At 43.4% G+C, this 24,963-nt stretch overlaps 1 protein-coding gene across 2 annotated transcripts in view; it reads left to right on the forward strand.

Moving 5' to 3' along the window:
* FBXW4 (F-box and WD repeat domain containing 4) overlaps nucleotides 1–24,963 on the forward strand; it is a 60,416-nt gene that overhangs the window by 3,246 nt on the left and 32,207 nt on the right. For both annotated transcript variants that reach the window (XM_015632959.2, XM_015632960.2), the window contains exons 2-5: nucleotides 8,207–8,302; nucleotides 10,930–11,115; nucleotides 12,273–12,405; nucleotides 14,893–14,987. In XM_015632959.2, the coding sequence (XP_015488445.1) occupies nucleotides 8,207–8,302; nucleotides 10,930–11,115; nucleotides 12,273–12,405; nucleotides 14,893–14,987 (510 nt within the window). The remainder of the gene's footprint in view (nucleotides 1–8,206; nucleotides 8,303–10,929; nucleotides 11,116–12,272; nucleotides 12,406–14,892; nucleotides 14,988–24,963) is intronic.

The following is a 24,963-nucleotide window of genomic DNA, read 5'->3' on the forward strand; positions in this document are numbered from 1 at the left end:
TAATAGCAATTCTAAGTAGGAACCTGGTAGATTGCTCATTGAAAGTTAGATTGAGCTGAGTAGGTATTTAAGCTAAAATATTACTGTCTAAGTAGAATGGTGATGAAGATGATGCATAGCTGGACCTTCTTGATAACTGTGCTTTCTTAGCAATATGGAATAACTCTTGAGTTTGTCAAGCTTGGCTTTGACTCATTCGGGAGCTGAAGCTTCTGTTGCATGTTGTGGCTAATGTTGCATGAGGTGAATACTAGTTTTTATGCAATACTGTGTGCAATTGAGAAAGCAAAGGCTGGAACCGTTTATGGTTAATATGCTTAATGAAATAACATGCATGGTTCTCACATTAGATCTTAAACTGATGGTCCCTGGGAGGCTGGCATAAGTTAAAAACTAGTCTAGGGAGTATTTACAGTTTAAAACAAAAATCCATCTCAGAATAGTTTGTTCATTTCTGCTGTTAAGTGGCTTTTGATAAGCCATCTGTTAATGCTTTGTAAATAGCAATAAATTTGAGCCTAAAGGAGATAGCTGTGAAACTTAACCCCTGCCCCCACTTTCCCATTTTTAAAAAGGTGATTAACTTGAAAATGACACTATTTCTTTTAAATGTTGTTTCTGTTGCATATATCTTCAAATAACTGTAACAAGGATCAGAAGGAACAAGCTTTATCTTGTATGTGAAAAAACTGTTTTCACAGTCAGCTTGCTTATAAAACTTCTTTTTGCCAAAATAGGGAAGAGGTACCATTGATAAGAAACTGGTTGCATACCCCTAGCTGTTAACAGCAGGGAGAAGAAAAACAGCAGTATATGTGGGAAAAAAAAATTAAAAATTGTCATCCTGGCTACATATTTTTAAAAATTAATAAATTTTAAAAATTGCCAGTACTTTTAAAAAGTTGGGTTTTTTTTAAATACTTCTAAAGGTTTTTTTTTTTAATTGGTTATCTGTGGACACATGCTTGTGCTTAAACAATATTAAATTAAGTTGCTAATGATGTCAAAGGAAGATGTGGACTTCAGCCCACACACTAGCTGTTATGCTGAAAGGCATATTCACAACATTGAAAATCTCTCAGTTCTGTTAGATTCAGCCAAATGGGAGCCACAGATGTAAGCCAAGTTCAGTAAGGCATGGATTCAACTGTGCACTTTTGGGAGAAGAAAGAAGTTTGTTTTGAGGGATGTATCTGTACACTTAATTCTTTTGGCAGAGGGCAATCTCTAGGTTCATATCCACCAAGTCACTGTCTGGTAGGGATGGTAGGGGCTGACCTGGAAGAGTTCTTAAAGCACAGTTTCAGTGTTAAAAATGTACTGTTTCTTTGCTGAATCAGGAGTAACTAAATGCTCAATGGAATATTGTGTCACTATTATGGAAGTACAGAGTGGCTTTAGGTGGATGTGCTTCTTGGCATCTGAACTGTGAATCTCTCCAAATTAGGTTGTCACTTTTTCTGTATAGACAAGTTAATTTTATGTATAGACCTGCTACAAGCCCTTGTCTTGAGGATGGCAAAAAGAGAGTCCCTATGTTAAGATTTTTGCTTTACTCAGTCATAGGAGCAGCTGAAGTAGAAGAAAAGTTGACCCACATCTTCATGATGTAAGGTGAAAGGAGAATTTTTTGTTTCAAAAATGTGTGGCAGCATATCACAGGAAAGTTAAGTCTTAACAACACTTTCTGCAGCTGAACTGTAGCTGAGTAGTAACACAAAGCCTTTGGGGGGTTTTGGTGATATAGTGATATTACAGTTGTGTCCTGTAGTCTGTCTGTTTTGCCAGCTGTTGTACAGGCCCAGCAAGAGCAGTCTCTGCCCTGACGAGCTTGCTGCCTAAATAGCCAGGGTAAACAAGGGCGGGAGGGGAAGGAGAGGCAGGGAGATGTCAACCAAGCTGCCCTCTGTGCAGCAGGTCAGTGTCAGAGCCAGGAATAGCAGAGGGTGCTTTAAGCCTTTATCCAGGGCCTGCTTGCTGGACCACCTTGGACTGGAGAAATTGGAGAGGCAAAGAGCTCATTGCAAGGTGATTCTTTATTTAAGGCATGGAAGAAAGGAATAAAGTTGCAGCTGGGCTAAACTTATTTCCTCTTTGTTACAAAGGAATTTTAGAGGGCAGCTTAAAAGTTGGAACATAAATAGCTTGACAATTTGCTATTTGTAATGTATTAATAGATGTCAAAATATAGAAATGTTCCACTGCATGTTTTCTCTTCCCCTGTCTCCTGTTCTGCCTTGCCACTAGGATTGTGGTATATTCTCCATTTCAGAGAAGCAGATTCATTAATGGACAGATTTATCATCTATGAGTATTTAAGAGCTTGTGTAAGCATTTTGCTAAGTTAATAAAAGCTTTGTTTTCTCCAGATCTTGGAAAAATGTATACATCTACAGAAGCAGGAAATGGCCAATCTGTGCAAGTCAAATCCAAATGCAAACTGCAGCAATCATAGGAGACCTCAGCCTTTACCACTGGAGGGGGAGGGAGTGTGAATGCTTGTAAAGCTGCTTCAGTTTTCTTCATCTTTTAAAACTTGTTTTAAAAGCAAAGTTTCATTACTTTAAGACAGAAATGAAGGAGGCAATGAACTGGTGCAGATGATGCAGAAGGGAATATCTGGGGAGGATATTGCAGTAACAGAAAAAGCTTGGAAGAGGGAATGCAGCTCTTGCTTTGTGCTGGAAAAGTCAGTGGTTTTTATAAACTGCTGTTACATTTATTCTTACTCTGTCTTAAACTGTTAGTGCTGAGCAGGACAGTTCTGCCAGGACAGCTCCACAAGATTGAAACTGCTGCTTTTTCTGGGAATGTGAAGTTGTTTGTAAGAGTTCTTTGAGGCCTGCTTATCCTTCCCTTAAGATCCTCACAAGTTCAAAGAGGAAGCAGAATTTTATGTAGTTCAGGCCTTAAAATATGTGTGCTTTGTTTGTTGCTGTTACCCCTGTTGGACTAGCTATGGGTTATTTCATTCTATCCAAGTATTACTCTGACAATCTGCTGTTTCAAATCAGAATACATGTGACACCTCTTCCACAGCTTCAGGTTTTCTCATAATCTTTCCAGGGCAGTGTATTTTTTGAGGAAGCCCAGTTGTGTAGGGTTTTTGTCTCCAAAAACCCTACACAACTCCCTAAGAGAGTCTAAACCTTGCCTGGAGTTTCTAGCCAATATCCCATTGCAGTTACTTGTAAGGGAGAGGGCATCTGATGGCAGAGTGGCCTGGCTCATTCTTGGTGGTGGTGGTTTTTTGGGAAGCCTTTGTGAAAGTGTGTGTCCTTGCTGTGTGCACAGAAATTTGTTTGCACCTCTGGGTATTATGACAGCCTCTGCCTTCTTCATGAGGTGACTTGTTCCAAAGATCTGTTTGGTGGAGCAGCTGACAGCCTGGTTACATCCGAGATGGCATAGACGCAGCAGAGGAAGCAGGGAGCAGTGAAGAGCAGTCAGCAGAGCTCTCGTCCATCTCGGAGTTATTTGAACCCAGGTCCTGTAGGGAGAGGGGAGCGCAGAGGACAGGCTGAACATGGCAGTAAGCTAAATAAGGGTCATGTGCTAAAGGAATTCAGTTGGAATTTTTGTCCTGGAAGAGACATTTTGGAAGCTAGCTGACTTGTTGAGGACAGCAACAGGGGCTCCTGACATAAATAGCTTTTCCTTCTCGGCTGGCTGTTGGTGGCCCATGACTTGTAGCTGCACTGAGACCCTGCCACTCAACAGGTGTGTCCTGACTACACAAATAAGCACAGTTGGTCCTTGTGTTAGCCAGCCTTGCCACAGGGCCAAGGTTGATGGTGGGGCTTAGCCACTGTGACCTGTTTGTTCTCTGTATGACCCTTCCAGTCAGGCCTCAGGCAGGCTGGTGACAGCTTTTATGCAGACAGCAGATTTTGTCCACAGAAGACATTCAGTCTCAGCAGGTCTCTGCAGACTTGCATTTCCAGATGAGCTCTTCAGTACTTAAAATGTAGCAAAACATGAAGGACTTTGGTGGGTTAGGGTGCCCCATGCAGCTGGGAAAATACACAGTATGACATGTTGGTGTTATCTTCTGTAACATGGTCTATGTTGTTGCAGGCACCAGTGTTTTGGCACATGCTGAAATTGTAGACAGGCAGCAGAAATCTCCCTGGGATGCAGTATAGCACAGAAACTCTTGCTGTTGCAGAAATACCGTTTCTGGAGGCAAGGGACTTTGGACAGGGAGAGGATCATTGAAGGCAAGACCTGTTGGAGGTGAAGCTTTAGGAAGTGATGTGCCCTGGCTGAGTCATTCTTTTGTTGCTTTCTTTTGGGGCCCGGGCTAGCACCTGCCTTGGTACCTGAGGTCACCTGGGTCAGTGGTGCTGTGTGGGGACAGTTCCAGTCTCTTACTTCAGCATCTGGAAAGTGGGCTCCAGAAGGAATATTACATTTCTTTTGGTAATTCTGCCAAGAAAGAGAGGAAATTCATAATTTGAGCAAAATACTTCTAGCTTTTTTTGTAGGGTGGAGAGAGGTAGGAAGGGGGAAATGAAAAATCCTTTATAATGGGTTGCTTGGGATGAGTTTTCTCTTGGAGCTCTCTCTCAGGCTGTAAGAAATGTTCACCTTTTCTTTCTTAGTATAACAAAGTCTTTGTAAAGGGAGCCTCCATCAGGAGTGCATACAATTGAAAACATGCATTGGCTCAGATCATGTATTGCACTATGATTTGGAATCTTGATAGAGTGCTTTTTGGTGGTAGTTAGATAATAACAAAGACAGCCTTGTATGTCCTCAGTAATGTAACTTTATCAAATATTGATAATTGCCCTAGCAGAGGTATAAGATGATGTACTCTAAAGGGCTTTAAGAACATTTTGCTTGAATTTCATTGTGTTTTCATAAACAGTGTTCACTGGATCCTTCATCCTGTGTTTTCTGTCATCTTTCTAGGATGCTGGACAGTACCTCTGTTGCTTTCTGATGCAGGCCTGTGTAGGTCCTGCTAAAAATAGCAGTCTTTCCCCAGTGAGTCAGCCTTCAGCAGTCTTGAAGTTCACTGTTGGGTGGCTTCTCTGGGAGCACAAATGCTAAGATCTTGATTTCACAGAATACTTAAGCATGTGCTGAATTTTAAGCATGTGGCTTAGTATTTTTCTGGATTGTATACTAAGAAAGATCAAGGTATTCATTGGCCAGTGGATAGTGTTCCCTCCATAGCATTTTATATAGCAGTTGGCTTCATGAGGTGGTTTAATCTCCTGAATCTTTGGATGTTCAACACAGTTGCTGAAGTAAGAGGTACCTAGCTACCAGTCAGTGCAGATGTGTGATGTCTGTTGGTTGCCTCAGGTCACCATGGAAAAATTCTTAACAGTTTGCAAGTGTAGGAAGTGTGTTGATCATGACTGAAACAGAATAGGCTATTGTAGGGGAGAAAAGGAGTTTTTTATCAAATTGTTAAGTTTCTAAGATTTGAGAATTGTTCTCGTGTATTGCAGTGATACTCATCACATTTTTTGATGTATTCTATGAATTGCTCTGGGGGGGTGCTGTTGAGGAAGCAAATCAAACGATCAAATTGTGTCTCAGCACTTGATTCCATAACTGGGCTTGATTTAATTTCTGGCATAAGGCATTGAATGTCTCTGACCAATACTGCACTTTAATATTTACTGCCCCATAGTTGGCAAAGGGGAGGGATGTATCAGTCCAATTTCTACATCATCTCTCTCCATATGTTCTGTCCCTTTTCTTGCATCTATTCTGAATAAATAAAATGTCTGCGATATAAAAGGAGGATACTTTTAAGACATGTTTAAATTAGCTGGATCCAGAGTTGCTATATGGAGGAGGAAGGCTGGATGAATAATATATCTATTAAGAGTAAAACAAAAAAAAAGACAACACCATCACCACCCCCCTCCCCAATCCCATCAGACCTCCCCCATATAGTCTCCCTACCCAACCCTCATCCCCTCCAGACAGGAACTGTTGATATGTGGGAAAGAACGAGGTGTCTGTTACAGGAGTAACTGCAATAGTAAACTGGGACTCTGGGCCGAGCCAACGTGTGACTCTTTGGAACTTCCATTTTCAGCAGCAGGGGGGTCAAGGCCTGCTAGAAAAGGGATCTGCAGGGTAAGATGGAGGCTGCTTTTTTGACCTTGGAGTCACCTTTTCCAGAGCCTTGGAAATTACATCTAGTCTTAGTAGGGTTTATGCATTGAGCTCAGAATGTCTGGTGGGGCCAGCATGTGTTGGGAGGGGGATGTGGCTTGAGTGTGTTTTCCATCACTGTGCAAGCTGGTGACTTAAAATCTCTATGTGGGGAGAACTTGAACTGAGGGTTGAGTGTAGGGAGAAGAAGTGTTTTGGAGTAATGAATGGAACTGGATATAGGCAGAGAGCCTGAACTCTGTCTGGGAGAGTAATAAGCAATGATGAGAATGGACCCGACCTAACTTTTCACTACTATGCATTCCTCATCTCAGACACTATCTGGCCTCATGAGCTCTTGCAAGTGCTCCCTTTAAAAAAGGAATTCCTCTTCTTCCAGCCTAGCCTAACTATTTTGGGTTTGTTTGTTTGTTTTTAAATGGCTATGAAAAATAAAGAGCCTGTAGTTTTCTAAATTCAATTTTAATTGGTGTGGCTCTACTGATCATAAACGTAAAGTTGCAGAGCTTTCTAGAGGATGAAAAGCTTTTCTGTGTGTGGTTTCTGTTTTTGTTTAAAATGGGTCGCATGCCCAGGAATGCAGTCAAATTATAATGGTGACTAAGTGCCGGAAAGCACAGAAAAGAGGAGGGAAGGGTGAGCAGAAAAAAAGGAGCCCTGAGGCTATGGAAGGAAGGCTGGGAAAATAAGAATCTGGTCAGACCCCAGGGCCAGGTTAGAGATTCCTACACCCATTAACAACCACAGGAGATGTTTATTTACAGGGAGCTAATCTTTGTTTTAAAAATGACAGAGTACCCAAAAATGCTACTTTTGAGAAGTGGATTGGAGAGACTTTAGGGATGGGAGGAGAAAACCGATTCTGATGAGGCACCAGTTCCCATCTCTCAAGGATCTTCCCTTCTCCTTGTGCATCTGGGTGTGTTGGCTGTTGAGAAATGCATGAATGCATGAAAATGGGAAAAACTCTTGTAGTCTAGTAAGTGGTTCATAACCCCTAGTTACAAAGGATAACTTCTAGAGTTTCTTCTTGTTTGTAATTTTCTGATCTTTTCTACCTAAGCAGCTCCAGCAAGGAAATTGAATAATTAAATTTATTATATGAGAAAGATGGGAGCTAAAGCTGCCTTTTCCCCTGTCTTTAATCAGTTCTGGATCATGAAAATAAAACAGGTGTTGCACAGCTGCTTGAACTGGGTATATTCATGTAGACTCTAAGGAGACCTTGGTCCCAGGTCTCTGTGGTACCTACTTTTTGTCACATCTTAAAGAGTCTTGATCTTGGTTTGTCTCAGCTCATTCCAGTAACTTTGATTTGTAATCCAGCAACAGCTATATGAGCTATAGTTTCTCTTTTAGTAGCTTTGTGTGACTGTAAAGAGAGAATTTTCCAGCAATATGCTGGAATTCTCTATCCTTTGGTGGGACGCTGTAAAGGATGATTTTTTGGGGGGTTGTGTGTGCATTGGTAGTTTATACACATGAGTGTATTTTATCTTTAGTTTAACACATCTTGATTTCTGATTATTCTATCTGTATGTGATTATCAGACAGGTGAGACTATGGAGTAGTTTCTTTACTAGTCCTTCTGGATAGACACTCTCTGACTTCTCATTTCAGTGTTCTCCTGACTAGTGTTTGCTCCATCTGTTCTTGTGTGGTGTTGTCCTTGTCTTAAATTGCTCTTGTCAGTCTCTATTAAAAGGGTGATGTCTTATATCTCTGGTTCTTCTGGTGGTTTCTTTCTGTATCATCTTGTTTGGATTACATTTTGTCTGAACCTGTGCTGTATTCAGTATATTTGGTCAAGTCTTGATCATATTAAAGGTTTATGATCATCAGGGGTGGCTTTCTTTGCTGGTAATCTCCCACTCTTGTCAGTGTTCCTCTCTTGTCAGCTCTCATGAATGTGCTCACTGTAGTGTGTTTCTGGAACCATCAGTGTGTGTCAGTTCCTCATTGTTGAACCAGGGTGAGAGTGTACCTGTGGCCATCTTGAGTGCATTTGTTGTCCAGAAGGCATCAGTCCTGGTTGCTAATCTCATCTCTCCTCTGTCTGCAGAGCTGCTGGCATTCCAGTGAAGGAAAGGGTGAAAGTATCTCAGAACTGGAGGCACGGACGCTGCCGAAGGGAGACAGTCCTGAAATGGAAATGCAAGCAAGTGGCTTCTTTCTCTTCTTCTTTGTTACGTGACAACTACTGTGGGGCCTTGGGTTTGTGCCTGTGCCCTGAAATGAGATGTTTCCTGCTCCTTGTGCTCCATGGGGTCTTACGAGTGATTGTTGCTGGCTTATTTTGGCTGTTGCTGGTTAGCCGGGTGTGGGGTAACTGGAGTTGCTGCCTTGCCCTAGGGATTCATGCTGAGTGTCAGGAATTTCTTTCTTAATAATTTGAATTTGTCTTTGTTCTGATCTGTACAGTTCTAGTCACAGTTATCAACCTTTAGTATGGATTTCAAACTGTTGCCTCCCTGTCTACTACTTGTATACCATAAGCTCTCTCACAAAGAGCTCACCTTGATCCCAGATGTGTACTTAGGTGTCCCCTCAAAATGCTTTATGTGTCTCCTGTGGTTTATCCTGGACCCTGATTTGGATGTACAAATCTAAAATGCTAATTGCCATTCATCTGCTTTTTGCTCCTTCATTCTCATGCTTCTCTCCTTCACTTAAAAAAAAAAAAAAGGTATATTTGACATTAATGATAGGAGCTTGTTGTTAAATTCTTGTTTGGAAAGGTGTACTTGTGTACTTGGCTTTCAAAGCAAAGCATAAGGTAGGTCTCTTGTCTGAGCATTACATGTAAATTTTCAGCCTTCACATCATCAGATGAAGGAAAGACTACAGTTTGTTAGCTGCTGAAGAACAGGGACCTTCTCCTGAGCTTTCATGCCTTTTTGTGCTGTGTAGATTGAAGTGCTGGATAATGTGCCACTTCTTGTCTAAAGTCCTGGGAACAGCTGTAATGAGCAGAGTGGATTTTGGTGCAGGTTGTATACCTGCCTTTGAAGTGCTTGCAACCATCTGTGAAGACAGGCTCTGTGGATATTAGAGATCATTACTAAACTAGCTTCCCAAGTGAAAAGGCAAGGACTGATTTAATGAGGCCACCATCCAAATGGCATCCCCTAATTTTCATTTATCCTGCTTCAGATTTGTTACTTCTCCTTATGAAAAAGCTGTAGAAAAAGGTAAAAAGCTAAACTTCTGCAAAAGGAGAGCCACAGAACCTGGCTGTAGTCTAGGTAAGCTGGATATTCACTTGCTTTTAGAGGACTGTGTAGGAGTGGAGGAAGGAAGGGGAAATCAAAGCCTGCCTAAACCCAAAGCTTCTGCTCTAAAGATGCCTCTTACTTTTTCCATGTATATGATCAAGTCCCAGATGAATATTGTAAACTCAACTGCTTTGTCCATGTGATTAAAAGCCTGTTACTGGAGATGAATACAGGCAAGCAGGAACCTTCTGTCTAATGAGCAGTCTTGTCCTCTTGCTTGTTTCTAGTTGTTCATTGTGATGTTATGAGGTACAACTGTGTGTAATGACTCTGATGACACAGAAAATCATAACCTCTGAGATGAAATGATCTGAAAAAAAGAGGGAGACAGGTTTTTATGAGAAGCCCCACTGCTTTCAAAGCCGTTCGTTCCTGAATAGTTTGAAAACTGAAAGGCTGCTCTGTAGAAAGGCTCTGGATTTGCTCTGTGTTTCTAGGGACATTGGTGCACTCGGCAGTGACTGCAGAGCAGAGACAATTTCACATATCCATACCCCACAGGACATGAGTCCCATGTGTTCTTGTACCTGGCCTTGCTATATCCAGAAATCTTATTTGCTGATTCTCTTTTGCCTATGCAAAAGCAAAATCTTGAGCAAAGATCTCACTGCCTAAGTGTGTATTGTAGCCTATTTTATTCTGTATTTTGGTTTTGTTTCAAGAATTAATAAACTTCTTGAGATGGCAGACTTGCTTCAGATATCGCTTGAGTGTATTCTCCTCTTCTTGGTCTCCCAGAAAGTAAAGCATATTTTCCATATATAACATCAATCTTCAAAATACTTTGGGATTGTTTTTTTTGGCTCCACTGCTCTTGGCCTGGAACCTGTCCATACAAACCTGCCACTGTCCCACATAAAGCATTGGGCAGAAAGGCTGTATGGGCTCTTCTAAAAGATGGGCAAGAGAAATCAAGAGCTTGGTCTACAGCTTACGGCTCAGCAGGGGAAGAGGTGTGAGTGTGGAAAAATACCTCCTCTGTGTGGTCAGCATAAAGTTCTTGGGTAGACTCAGAGTGCAGGAGGCAAGTGACTTTCTGTCTGTAGGAAGATCTGTGGTATTTTGGTGACATGCTCCCTTGCGTAGAGGTGTGTGGAACAGAGAAATGCTTGGCATAGCTCACCAACACCACAGTCTAGTTTCTTAAAAAGTACAGAGCTCGTGCAGGTTCAGGGGCCCTTAAGTATTTCCTATCTATGCTTACTAGACTTTTGGCCATCTTCTCTTTTGGAGATTCCATGCTTCCTTTTCCTCAGCTCTTAGTTAGAAAAATGCCAGCAATGTAATCTGCTTTTTATGTTGCTGGAGAAGCCTCACTTGTAGCTGTGCTGCTATATTAAGCCCTGCTTTTGCATGTGACCTTGCTGCTCCAACTTCACATTTGTTGAGCAGGCATTTGTTTTTGTTGATACGTTTGCATATGGATTTTTTTCTTTTTCTGTGTGAGGTGCTTTTGTTTCATTTTCTTCTCCCCACTCCTGCATGCCCCCAACCTGCTGTCTGTTTGCAGTTTGATGCCTTGGATGGAGCTGGATGGCGAATATCTCTACCTGTCTCAAGCAGAGAACATCCAGGCCTATCACCTCTGTGCAGAAGGGACAGGTTTGCAGTGTCACCCTCAAGCCATCTTCTCTGGCCACCAGGAGGACGTGTGTCGCTTTGTTCTTGTCAACTCACACATTGTCAGTGGAGGGGGGTAAGTTGAGTGAATGAAGGAGCCCGAGGGTTTTGCCACTGAAGTTGGAAAGATTCTGTGTAACTCCAGCCCAGAGCAGAGGGGCCAGTTTTTGCTACAGTATCCTCATGCTTGGCTGCGGTCAGCTGCTGCCGTTTCCTCTCTTATAATTTTGCTTCTGGCCTGGAAAAGCGTCTCCTGCAGCAGTGAAGGAGCCGAGTCTCTTACTATTGACCTTAAAAGTGTTCTTTGCTCTTGTAAACTTGTGTTGATGTCTACAGGATTGTTGAATTGGGATTGACTAATCAGGCAAACTTGCAAGTTTCATTTCTTTCCCTGGTTAGAGCCAGGGTAGCTAGACTGTTATAATAATCAGTACTTCTGGTTAGCTGGGACTGCAGTGCTGCAGAAAGTTTTCTAGAGACAAGTGTGTGTTTATTAGAACCACTGATACAATTGTGGAGAGGGGAAAAACTGCCAAGCCTTCGAATACACACACACACACTTCTCCAATTAATTTTGCATTGTCTGGCCTTTTACAGTTACAGTGACAGAACTTTCATGAATAGATAAAACTTTAAAAATATACACAACAGTTAAGCACAGAATTGGGAGAGACAATCATGGCTGTGTGCCCGAAGTATCTGAGTTCTTTGTGAACTCTAGACCAAAATTCAGGTGAAAATGAAGGCTTGCATTTAAAATTCCAGTAACTGTCTTGGTTGAAAAAGGTCTAAATGTCTGTGTAGTTAATTCAAAGCACAGCACCCTACATGGCTACTCTGAAATTAATGAAAAGCTGAGGCTTGGACATGGGTGGGAATGTCCTCTCACTCATTCCCTTACTCCAGCCATTCAGCATACAGGCAGGATTCTGGCAAGCTCAAAGCAGTAGGAGGAGGAATGGCTGCTTTGCTACAGTTTCTGCAGCTTAGCACAAAGTGAAGGGTGAAAAGACAGCCAGGAAAATTTTCATGTGCATCAGATCAGGCTTTAACTGGCCAGATGTGGAATTGCAAGAGGTCAGTTCATGTGTGAAGAGTGGAGGGTTAATAATGCTGCATGAATTTCAGCCCCTGCCAGAGACCAGTCCTGGTCTTTTTGTAGCACTCCAAAGCGTTAGTGGAAGGTGCATGTCCAAGGGATACAGATTCCCTGCCTGTGGATTTGTTTTTCAGAGATGGAAGTATTGTCCTTCACAAGATCCATGGCTCCTACAGTGTCAAGTTCTCTGCACATGAGCAGGAGGTGAACTGTGTGGACTTCCAAGGTGGCCTCATTGTCAGCGGCTCCCGGGACCGAACAGCGAAGGTGAGTGGGGAATGTTTCAGCAGCTGCAGGTGCTGCTGTAGAGGTGACTTCAGAGGTCTTGTGCCATTAATATTTAAGTGTCAGCAGAACTGTTGTGAGCCCTGTACTCCTTGCAGGAGGAATGCTGACTATCTTGGCTCATGTCTCTGAAAAGATGCTTGCTCTGCCAAGCTTGTTAGAAAGAGATTTGGCGGTAATTTACAGCATCAGCTGCTTTGCTTATACTTGGAAGTGCAGAAGGCAGCAGCTGATACTTTGCTTCTTTTCCTGTATAACTATCTACGCTGTAGTGTAGATGAATGCCAGTTAGTGTGAAATTGAGTGTATGGATCTCAAACCCATCCTTGTTTTATGATTTAACATTGCAATGTGGTCTAACATGCTCTCTGTTATATTTTCAATCTCTGTAAGGGTTAGGATGATTTCTTTTCTTAGACTTGGTTATTTACTAATTTTGTGGTTTATTTATTTGTGTGGAGGTTTTTTTTCCTTTTTTTTTTTTCCAATGGTTTTTGGTTTGCAAACCAGGAATGAAGTTAGATTATGAGTACTGTTTGCTCCCATTTTTCTCTTGCAGCTGGCATCACTGGGTCCTATCACGTAATTTTTGACTATTTCTTTTTGGGGCAGGACCTTGTTGATTTTTGTCCTTCTGGATCTGGTTGACAACACTTTGTTCCTGTTTGGACCTGAAGAGTTGTTCCTCTGAACTGTAATCAGCTCTGTTTGATCAGTTTAGGAAGCTCTACACAGATGTTTCACCCTTATCCTGCTAGCATGATGCAGTATGTGTAGAATCTTCACAACCACTTGTTTCATTGTTTGAAGCGGTTGCTGTATGTTGAATGTTATATGTTGGCTTTTGCTCTGGGTAGGCTGATAGACATTCTTGGTTCCTGATTTATATCACAGAGCATTCATGGAGTGTAGTGGGTAAGAGGAAAACCAGCTAATTTCTGTTTTTCAAGAGGGGACATTGAAGCAAGGAAAGACTTAAATATCTCTTCCAAGGATTTACAGGAAGTGTGTGAAAGAGCATGACCTGATTTATTTTTGTTGGTCCCTTTGTACAGACGTACTTGAGTAAAATCACTTCCAAGTAAAGCAAGCAATGTTCAGATGCAAAAAGCAATTTTGGGGTTGCTGTTTGCTTCCTGGGAGCAAGACCTTGATGCTGCTTTGTCTCCTGCTTTAGCGTTGCTGCTCCTCTCTGGTCTGTGGATCCTCTTTTCTGGGAGAGTGCCTTCTTGCTACTTCTCTGACAGCTGGAGGACAGACATCCCCGACCTTGAGAACAAATTCCTGAAGCCCAGAGGGGAATTTCAAGCTGTTTTTCTTAGAGCTAGTGTGGGATCTTGCCCACCCAGTGCTCCCGACAGCATATACTCTGGGGATGCTCACCTCTTATTTTTTATCATCTCTTTTGTAGGCTGTCTTGTTTGCATGAATGAGACTCTTGGAGGGTGGAAGGGAATCCCTACCAACCTTTTAAAGGGGCTCTAAGCTATTGAGGGCTCTGCTGAGTGTTGATTAGGACTAAGCCCTGAAGAGCTGCTAATGTACATTCCTGTGTGATAGGCAGCAGATAGTGTGCTCTGAGCAATATTTTTAACCTGTAGGAGATAGGGATGCCTTAAAGGAGTTAAGCTTTTCTGCTGCTTTTGCTGACACTAGGTGCTAAATTCCCCGCTGACAAGAATAGCCTGCAATCCTGGGCATTATCAACAAACAAACAAATAGGGCACTCCACGCTTTGAAGTCTTGAAGCAAAACATTGGGGGTTGGTTACAGACAACTGGGAGGCTTGAGTCCTGTGGACCAGGAATGATGGCAAGGTGGAGAAAATGAGGGCCACTAGCAGAGGCCCCAGCAAGAATTTTGGGGCCTTTATTAGGGCCCAGAAACAAAGGGGTGAACTGGTGGAAGGAGATGTGCATGTTTCCACTGTTGGGGGAGGAAAGGAGTTCTCTCATTGTCAGTGAGCAAGGGCAGCCACTTTGAAAACAGCCTGCGGTACACTTGAAAAACTTGGTCTAAAGGGGGGTCTTATAAAAGATTATTTTATAGGCTGGTGAATGATTAACTTCATAGTTAATATTAATAGAAATTTTTCAAGGATGCTACTAAGTCTTCCCACACTGTTCAAGAGAGCATACTTCAACAAATCCTAGTTGTCATTTATTTAACTACAGAATATGAGCAGTTTGTGTTGAGTGCTGCCCTTAGAGAGCAAGTGGTGATGGGGGTGCTCTCTCTGTTACCAGTGAGGTGGAAGGCCATAAGCTGAATCTTTGTGTGACTACAAGTGCTTGTTTCTGCCAGCAATTGAAGCCTCTGCTCCCCCAAAATAAGTAACTGGATTTCAGGGAGAGTGTCTCTGGGAAGGTAAGCGTGGCAGTTTGGGCAGCTCTTCTAGCACATTAGCAGCATGCATCCTGCGATCTGCAATTTTGGGTGATGTGGCATAACATGCATCTCTCTCTTTAGGTTTGGTCCCTGTCCGCAGGCAGAGTTGGTCAGTGTCTACATACAGTACAGACAGAGGATCGAGTGTGGTCCATTGCTATCAGCCCATTATTAAGGTAACAGATCTCTTTATTCCCAATTTTCTCCAGAGAAGTAAAGGAGTTGGATAAGCTGTGTGTCCACACACACAGCCTCAATGTGACAGTTCAGGGACTTGATTTGTGTGGAGGCTGATCAGGTGCTTCTGCCTGCAGCAGGAGCTCAGGGAAGAGCATGTGGTCTTTATTTCCTGTACCAGCAGAGTGATCTCCTCATAAAGAGGCTGTGAAGGTGGGCCTGGGTTTATCTTAGTGCCTCAGGTGGGACCTGTTTGTTCTTTCTTGACGAAGGATTGCTGACTTGCTAATTAGAAACAGTGACCTGGATCCTCTTGAGATTTTCTGTGGTGAAAAGATGCCAACTTGTATTCTCATTCTCTGGCAGAAGAGCTGCTGAGCAAAAAAGTCCCTGCTTGAGAGCTGCATGCAGTGGTTAGAACTCAGATTTTTTTGAACATGTTGAAAAGATGGAGTTCAGGGATGTGGTTTTCCAGCCTTGCCTGTAGCTCTGTGCTTCTAGTGCAGGCATAATACTACAAGTACAGCTTCAGCATGGGAGACAAGGGCAATATATACCCCAGTGTCTTCCAGGGTGTTCTTTGAAGTGCTCCTTTTCTTGAGGAAGAGAAAATATGAGAAATTCTCACAGTTAAAATCTTAAACCAACCACCAATGATCTGTCTCTTTGGTTCCCTGTTAAACTGGTCTGCATTCAAGAGAGGTTCTTCCTCAGCATACCTCAAGGAAGAGGGGAGGAAAAGCTGCTATTGCTGCTCATGTGATGTCTGCAACTACTGAATTTTAGGCTTGTGCAAAACCAAAATACTGTCCACAACTGCTGTCTTTGTTAGATTTCCAAGCTTGTTTTGCAGGCAGCAGAAACTTTGTGGTACAGAGCTAATGGCTTTATCAGGAAAACGACACTCCAGGCTTGCTATGATTTTGCTGTTGCCTTGTTCCTTTGCTTTCAGTGTTTGAGACAATTAGTGTTTTTGAAGAAGTGCCACGTGTGTTAGTGCTGCTGCAAGATGTGAGATAGAAGCCCTTTGCTGTCTTCTGTGCTGCAATGGTCCCTTTTCTGTCACACAGGCTCTGGCTCAGTCACCGTGGCTGGTTAGACGCTGGTGGCATTCTGCTTCCTACTCCTAAGTGATGACCTATTGCCGTGGCCTCTTGTCAGGACAGTGTTCCTCTCCCTGGTGTGCATGCTTGTGCACACTCTCTGTCACAATATTTACCCTCAGTCTCCCCACCCCACCCTTTCCTCCCTGCAGGGTGATAAATTGGAGGTGGTGGAGCAGCTACCCCATGAACAAGTGGGCTTAAATTGTGCACTCTCATTTTTTTATGAGTCTGAGGACTGTACCAGCCTCTCCCACTAGCCCATCCTACTGCAACCCCCCTTACCCCTCCATATTTTAGGGAGGGGGCTGTGGAGAATTAGAGCCAATTAGCCACGTCATTAATTCTTCAATTTGACGGCTGATATAGCAGAGCCTGAAACACGCTGCTGACCTCGTATAATGGGAACTCTGCTCCTTAACATATTGACGATGGGAGAAGTTAATTAAAATTCCACAGAGAGAAGGTGTCGGCTAACCTATAAACCTGTCGCTTCTCAGAACAAATCGCAGCCATCCTAGGAGAGAGAGAGGATCAGAGCAGGAGGGCATGTGGTGGGGGTGGGCCAGGGCAAGGGGCAGGGGAGATGAATTTTTCACTAATAGGTTTTATTACTTGCTGTCTAATGAGGGTGAGTATCAAAAAGATAATATCTGGTTTCTAGGAAATTCTGCTTTGGGGAGCTCTGTGGTTTCTGTTTTATTTGTAAGAGCCCATATTTCACCCATATGCATTCCCTATGCACTTTTGTGTCTAAATCTTTTCCTCCCTCGCTCTCCTCATCCTTCTAGCCAGAGCTTGGATACATTTGTTCCCCAGTGAGGCTGAACATGGCCTATAACCTCCACTTCCTCCTAAACATTTAATGTGACCTTCTGATTCTCTCTTCTCAGTTGTGCTGATGTAAACTGAGATTTCCTCCGTAAGGACAGGTAGTTCTGCTGGTGTAGAACTGCTGGAGAATCAGGCTCCAACCACCTAAGTATTTTGGCCCATTGCTGCTAAGAAATGGCAGGTATTTCTACTATGGATACACAGAGCTCAAAGCAGTTGTGTTCTGTGGGGTAGGAGCAAGGAAGGCTCTTCCAACTCTAGCCATTCAAAATTGCTTTGGAGAGGCTGTAGTTTCCTGCCATGGAAGTTTGCCAGGACTAAGACTCTCTAGATTACTCAGGATGATATTCTTACTGAACTTCCTGACCCACAGCTGAATTTTCTGCTGTGCCTGTTGTAGTCCTGCACTGCTGGACTGCTACTCTAGAGGACAGTGCCTGTACACTCAAGCTGAACATTAGAGACTTGTGCTCTTAGACCACAGCTCCTCTGGCTGCAGGCATTTTTTCTTAGGTATTCTGCTTTAATTTGTCTGTAGTTTCCCTGTGTCACTACAGAGATCATCCTGTAGTTGTGTGGAGCTGGGGGAGGAGGCTTCCTTGTTCTCTGTGTAGTGGTGCTATTCTGGATGTTTTTAGGGTCTGCAAAGAGAATGATTCCTATAAGGGAGATTAAGTAGAGGGAAAGGTATTAGAAGGGTCCCAAGAATGTTGGATCATCTCTTCATACTGTGCATGGGAAAACTGTGCTTAGTCCTTTACATAACTTTTTCAGTCATGGAAGTGTCTTGACATCCATGTGTGTTGTTAGAACTTCATTGCTTTGGGGATCCCTAACAGTGCCCTGCAGGGTAATAGGGATGGGAGGGCGTTCTGTTCATTTGGGGTTTTCAGTAAGTCTGCAAAGTTACGCTGGTTGGTGTGCTCTGGATAGCAGGTCACACATTGCATGTTGCATAAGTGACTAGAGAAGACTCTGAGAGTGTCCTTAAAGTAGGATACTTAAAATAAGGGTACCTCAGCTTCCTTCAGTCACTGGTTTAATTGATCTCCAAAGCTGTCCTTCTCCATGGATTAGTAAAATGCTGTACTTACTCTGCTGCGTCCCTTAAACTACATTTCTTAGCTGCTCATAATCCTCTTGCCCCCCCCGAGTTCATTTGCCTTTTGAACTCTGCATCACGCAGATGTTAAACTTTCATTTTCTGGTGCTTACTGCAGTGACTTATGTGTGCTCAGGGACCAGGGCAAGCCTAAGTGCAGTAGACCAATTCAAATGTGCAAAGTGAGGCAAACTCGGGAGTTTCTGGTAGAGCAGTGACACCTTCATGCTGTGTGGTTCCCTGAGGTGGCAGTAGCCAGGGAAGAGAAGGGAGCAGTGTACAATGTAAACTGGAGGGGAAAGAAAAAAGTGAGCCTTCATATTAAGTTCATTATTAATCTTGGATCCAGATTTTTTTTTTTTGTGTTGAATTTTAAAAAGTACTCAGATCTAAGCTGACTTCTCCTGCCAGGTCTGGCCACTGGAATTTGCTATTTTAATCTTAAAATATTTAAATATTTATCACGAGATGCTGTACTCAAAGTGTGTCAAATTTTAAAGCAAGCAAAGAGAGAATGGAGGCACACAAATGGTTTCCAATGTACAACTGTAGATGAGCAGCAGGATGACAGGTTTCAGCTGTAGATAGAGAGCTAGGAAACCCTTGGTATGTTTTGGGGCAATCATAAAGTGCCCTACTGTGACAGAAACATGCTTTGGGTGTGTAAGCCCAGGAGACAGTCTCTTCTGTTCTGACTGTGTCATTAGTTTGCTGCAATAGATGACCTGTCCTTGTGGGTGTTGCCTTGGTGAAGTGCAGGTTAACTCCAGAGAGAAGGAATATTTGTACTGAAGATTAGCTAAGTACACTGGATGCTTAATTTAAAGGAAAATAAATACTAACACGAGCAGCTGAATTTAAAAAGCCAGACTGAATCTCATGTGTATGCAGTGTTGTAGTTGAGACCCAGCTTCTCTATTTGAACATGCTGATTTTAACCTAATTGCCTCTCCTATGGATTATTATGAGGAAATAATATCTGAGATCTCTGCTTCTACAGACCTCAGGCAAATTGTAAAACATATCCCAAACTTGTTGGGGAAAGGAAGGAAGAGTAAGATTACTGACAGGCAACTTTACTGAGTGGGCCTCTCTTCTATTGGGAGCGATCAAAATGATTAATTTTGAGGGCTTGTTTTTAATGGTTATCTAGAAACTTCTTGTGAAAGTGTAACAATTGATCTTGCAGATTGCCTTAGAGCAAAACCTACTTGAATCAGAGCAACTTTGCAGTGGTTTTAACTATGCAATTGAAGCCCTAATGTGTAGAAGTTAAAATGTTGGATAATGTTCCCCTGCCCTCATTTCTTACTCAGATTTTATCAGCAGATTTCCCCTACTGCATATCAAGATGAGCTGTTGGCCATAGTGTGCTCTGCCTTGACCTAGCTTTGTGCAGTTAACCTCCCTGAGTCTGCTAGGACTTGGGAGAAGTAACTGAGTTTTGTTCGGGTTTGTGCATTGCCAGCAAAACAGCCGGCAGCAATAGCTCTGCTGTCCTTGGGGATCTTTGTAGAGCCTGGTTGGTTTGAATAATTGAGAGGGGACTCTGACCTGCAGCTGTTTCTTAAGCAGGGCAGGAAGAACCTGCTCAACTGTGAGATCCCAGAGTGGACGCGCAGAGTTAGTGGTGGCATTAACTGCCATCTTTTACTGACCTCAGAGGGTGATCTGGATGTGGGTTTCTAAGTATATGCAATAGTCATAACTGACTTGGTGCTCTTTCACCCTAAAGCTGAAGAGCAGGAAATGAGTATCAGTTTCTCCCCTCTGGAGCTAAAATGACACCTGTGTCTTATCCATTTGCCCTGACTGTTCCCTTGATGTTGGGAGGAAGAAGACTCTGTTTTACCTTCTTTAATTGTGTGATAATGACTCTATTTGGTCTTCATGTGGGTGAACACATGAACACGCATGTCTGTTTTCCTTCTCCTCTAAAAACAAACAACCATGCAAACATTTCTATAGATTGAGAAACTGCAGCTTACCTTTCTTCACTTCAGTTTCTTTCTTTTGCCCTCTAAAGCTCACATGATTGATGACTTCCTCCCTTTTTGTCACTTTTGGCCAATACTCTAATGTATATATTTTCTGTGACTGTGTGAATTGGCTCACTAGTGGTTGCAGGCAGGTGAGCAGGTTTTGGGAGGCAGTAGCTGACAGAGTTAGAATGCAGACATCTGTTTCTAATTGTGTTGAACTGTGTTGCATATTGAATTTTTTTTTTCCTCTCCCTGTAGTTTTTTTTTAATCATTTTTCCCCTTGCTTGAGGGGAAAGTCTGTCTCAGAAAACTTGGAGGAAGCATCTTTCTTGTGCTGCCTGGTTCGCACAGGAGAATCCATGGCTGTTTAATCGATGTGACAGAAGAAACTTAGTTGAGGGGGCTGGCAACCTTATGGTTTGAGGTTTCCATTTCCAGTTTGTGATTGTTTTCTCTTTGCTTTTTAAGTTTGCAGGGGGAGAAGGTACCTTCACCAGACCTTGGCTTCTGTTTACCTTTGCTCAGTTGTGCAGTGTGCCTTTGTTTTTCCACCTTTGATCAGTGTCCTGCCAACAGATAATTTAGCAATTGCATCCTAGGGTGGAAGTGTGGAGTTAATGTTAAAATTAGGGTTTTTTTCCTTTCCTTACTTCTGTGGCTGATGGAGCAGAGAAGAGGAGAGGGGAGGTGAAGGGGGCCATAAATTCTAGACCTGGTGATTCTGTTCCTTGTAGAGAAATGAAAGGCTCTGATGTCTCTTCAGCACTTTCATTAACATTTAAATTAAGGGTTTGTTTTTCAGGCGGCTTCAGTCGAAGCCCTTTCATAGTCTGACACATGGAGGCCTTTCTCTCTCTCCTCTCTCTTCTTTTTCCAGCTTGCATATCAGTATACAATAGTAATCACTGTTTAATTTTTTTTTCTGATCTCTCAGGAGGGCAGCGACCTGACAAGCTGTACCAGAGGTTCAAAGAGAAACAGAAATGGAGTGCAAAGGTAGATGAGCAGGAGGATGCCAGTGTTCACTCCTACAATTAGAGTGGTGTCTGTTCCCTCCCCGCCTTTCAAATGACTGTTTTTGGGGGCGGGAAGGGACACAGAGGGATGGACCTTTCTTGCACAGTGAGCGCCCCAGGTGCATGTGCCTCTAACCAGCCTCAGCTTCCACTTTACTCCTCCCAGATGAGGCGTACATGTCACTCAGAGGATGCAAGCTCATGCCCTGAGGTGGGAAGTGAAGCTGTAGTGTCCTAAGATAGCAGCCTGGCCCTTCTAAAGGGGTGTTAATTCACTCTGAGGACAGCAGGAGACTGGTCCTCAGCCTGCCATTGGCATTTGAAAGGAGAGTGATAGTGGAGGATATTGCCCTGAAGTAAAAGCAGTATCTGTCTTCTGTGCTTAAGTAATGTCTGCTCTGAGCACTCCACCTTACAGTGTCTGAAGTGTCAGTTTGGACCTTGGTTTATAGTGACCATGCCTTGCCATAGCTAAGCAGTTTTTGGTGTAGGAGAAGAAGAAAAAGCTGTTTTCCACCTGCTTCAACAGTTTTGTAAAAGCCAAGGAACAAAGGGACAGTTTTGGAATGTCAATGACTTGCAGTAGAGAAGCAATGTAGTAGGATTTCTGTAAAGACATGAATCTTTATCCCAGAGCTCTTTTGGAATCTTCCACTTCTCATCTCTTACCCAGCTGGTCACCACTGGTAGGCTGTTACCTTGTGCAGGCTCTCTGACAGGAATTAGGGAGCTTCAGTAGCACTGCACTGGTATCTTTTAGCTAAAAGACATTGGAAAGTGAGCCAACACATGAGCAGTGTTTAGCATAAAGAAACTTGCAGCTTGGTTGCTGTGCCTGTTCCACTTTCTATGACTTCACTATACTGCCACCCCAAATTTGTTTTCCTTTCACTAAACACCTTTATCCAGGCTGAAGAATGCCAACAGGATGAGAGCAGCAAGCTAGCATGGGAACAGGAAGGGTATTCCCTGAATGACAGTAGATATGGTGCATAAAGAAGAGTGCCAAAAATTTCTGTTTCTTCAAGACTGATCATAAATGTGCTAGTGGTGGCCGTGACTTACACCATGTGGCTCTTCTGGAGGACCTAATTCAAAGTCATGCACTTTCAAAAGCATCCTATATATGCTGAAAAATGTTCCTGTTACAGAGTTGGATTTTTTTTCTTTCCTTTTTGTGTGTACTATCATAGACTGTAGTCTGTCATTTCTTGTCTTACTTGCCAGGTTGATTATTGTGTCTGACTGTTCTGAGTGTACAGTGATGATTCTGTGAGTGATGCAGAACAGTCTTCCAGAGGCAGTTGATCTTGTCCATATTCCAAGTGCTCTGGAGCTATCTGGTAGGATGTGCTTCTCTGATCCCATCTGACCCATGCTCTAATTGTTTTGTGTCCATTTCACTGCTCTGGCAGTGCACATGGCTCCTACCTCCTCTCTGTGAGATATTTCTGTGTAGTCCTAAGAACTGCCACTATCAACATCATCTTGGTATCTTCATTCTGTTTCATGCAAGGGGGGAGTCAGAATGTCTGCCCTGGCATCTATCCACTCTTCCAGGTGCTTCAGCTTTTGGAGACTCAGAGATTCACATCCACTGAGTTTTTCTTCTTCAGGATTCACTGTTGGATGGTGCTGACCATGTTTAGTGAAACCCACAGCCTGCGCCAACCAAAGATATCAGCAACAGGAAAGAGGATGCTTGGTATTTGTCACACAGTGTCCTCAGTCATGGTTTCTGAGCCACCTCCAGTGTTGCTCTGTTACTTTCCAGTGAGAAATGCTTTTAATTTAAGCTCTCCTGAGGCTGCATGACAGCACAGAGCTGTGCTTGGCTGCCCTAGTGGTACTTGGGGCAAGTATGCTCCAGCACTAACTGGGGTAACTCCTACTAAGTCTCTGTGGAAGCTCCACTGTATTTATGGGTGGAGAGGACAGGGGGATGCTTGCTCTCCCACCTTCCCCCATGTGGTCTCAAAAGTCCTTGGTGCATCTTTGATTAGGTGTAAGTCAAAAGAATTTCCACATAGTGACCTTAATAACTGAGGTTGATTGGCAGGCAGTCTGTGGAGACGGAGCAGCCTGTCCCTTTCATCTCCCTTGGTGCCGTGCTGGAACAATGGACCAGCATATTTTCCTTGTTGTTCCTCATTTGAAAAGGGTCTGGTATCTCTACTAGGTACCTGTGACATGGGGGTCTTGATTGGGGTCTCATAAAGGGCCCTGTCACTGTGTCCAAAGGCCAGGAATACAAAGGCGGTCAGGGGGTGGGGGTCTCAGCTGACCACTGAAGAAGGGAGGGGAGGGTCCTGGAAGCAGTGGAGGGAGAAGCAACCCCTGATGGGAGACCTTAAAGGGGGGAGGGGGGGGAGGAGGCGGCCCATTTTTGTCCCAAACTCATCAAGCACATCTGCAGAATTGTCCCAGCCGCTGCCTCCCAGTTTCAAAAGAAAATGATCGTTTGATAAACCGTCCTGATTCACCACTTTCTCACAAGGGAGGGAGACCCACCTTTGACCTCTATGATTTCACATTGGGCCCAGCTCCCCCCCATCCAATTGCTGGAGAAACTTTGAAATGCATCCCTTGTGCTCCCTTTCCTTCTCCCTCTTTCCCTTTACTCTCTCTTCCCCCTGCATTTTTTTTTTTTTTCGTCCCCCTCCTCCTCTTCCCACCACCCCCACCTTCCCCACTCTCCCGCTTTGTAAAAAAGCAGGCGTACTGCTTTGGAGTTTAGGCAAGTAATTAGTAAAATCTTTTCTGCAGCACAATAAAACCACAGCCCTTGGCCTGCATATTCCCACAATTTACATACTCACGGGCATTCGAGAAAACAAGTGGTATTCCCAGTGCATCGTTGCCTATGAAAATCATTTGGAAGGCAGGGAGGGGAGGGCGCTGAGACCCACTTGCTCCTGCGAGCTATAGGAATGTGCATGAATATATTAAAATGTTTTCACACAATGCTTGTATTTTCCAGTGGGAAGAGGCATCTTCTGGATGAAAGGCGGCTGGCCCAGACACAAGCCTCTTCCAAACGCTTTTTCCCACTCAGGGTTTGTTTGCATGGACCAGATAGAGAGGGGGCCTGGAAGGGGCAAGGCTGCTATCTGTGAAGAGTAAATCTTTATGTTCCTGTTACCCGCTCCCCATTTGTGGTCCCAGAAAGTCAAACTATGAGGGAGTTGTGTCTGCAGAGGGAGGCAGGAAGGGAAATCATCAGGACTTCCTGCAAAAACTTTTGGAGGCATTGCAAACGTAGAGAGGAAATAGCTTGTAATGGAGCATATAGTGCTGTGACCAATGGGATTCAGTAGCTGCAGCAGGAAATGACTGAGAGGGAGCTGACTATCTTGAGCAGTATTAGCAAAGTGCCTATTAATAACAGAAAACACTCTTGCTGCACTTTTCCAGCTTCATCTTACTGTCAAGAACAGGCTACTCAATGCTCAGTCTGGGAAGCATGTCCAGCTGTTCTCCTACTTTTTTTTTTTTCCAAGAGGATGGTTGTTCCAGTCTGTGCCACCAGTGGAACCCAGCAGTTTCCACTCCTTTTCAGTCAGGGCCCACTTAGCTGCCTTTCCTCCAAATAGGTTCTTTGGGCACTTTCAACTTACAGGATGTTGACAACAGATTTGTGGTCAAACTTGTGTCTAAAGAGTGTAGATCTATGATTTCCTTTCTAACAGACAAGAACTGACAGAAAAAATTGAAGTGAAGGAAGGGAGAGGCTGAACACAAGTAATGAATGGCTTTGCTTAGGAGCAGGGTTTGTATGTAGGGAAGACTGTGGGTTCAGCTCCAGGGATACTGTTTTATTTGAGAATACTGGGGCAGGCTGAAAAGAGGCTTTTCTTGGAGGAAGGATGGTGGCTGTGTTTTCTCATTATTTTTGTTCAGTAATAGTCTTTTGGTGACTAAAAAAGCCCTTTGAAAT

The sequence above is a fragment of the Parus major genome, chromosome 6, assembly GCF_001522545.3.
Source record: "Parus major isolate Abel chromosome 6, Parus_major1.1, whole genome shotgun sequence".
NCBI lineage: Eukaryota > Metazoa > Chordata > Aves > Passeriformes > Paridae > Parus > Parus major.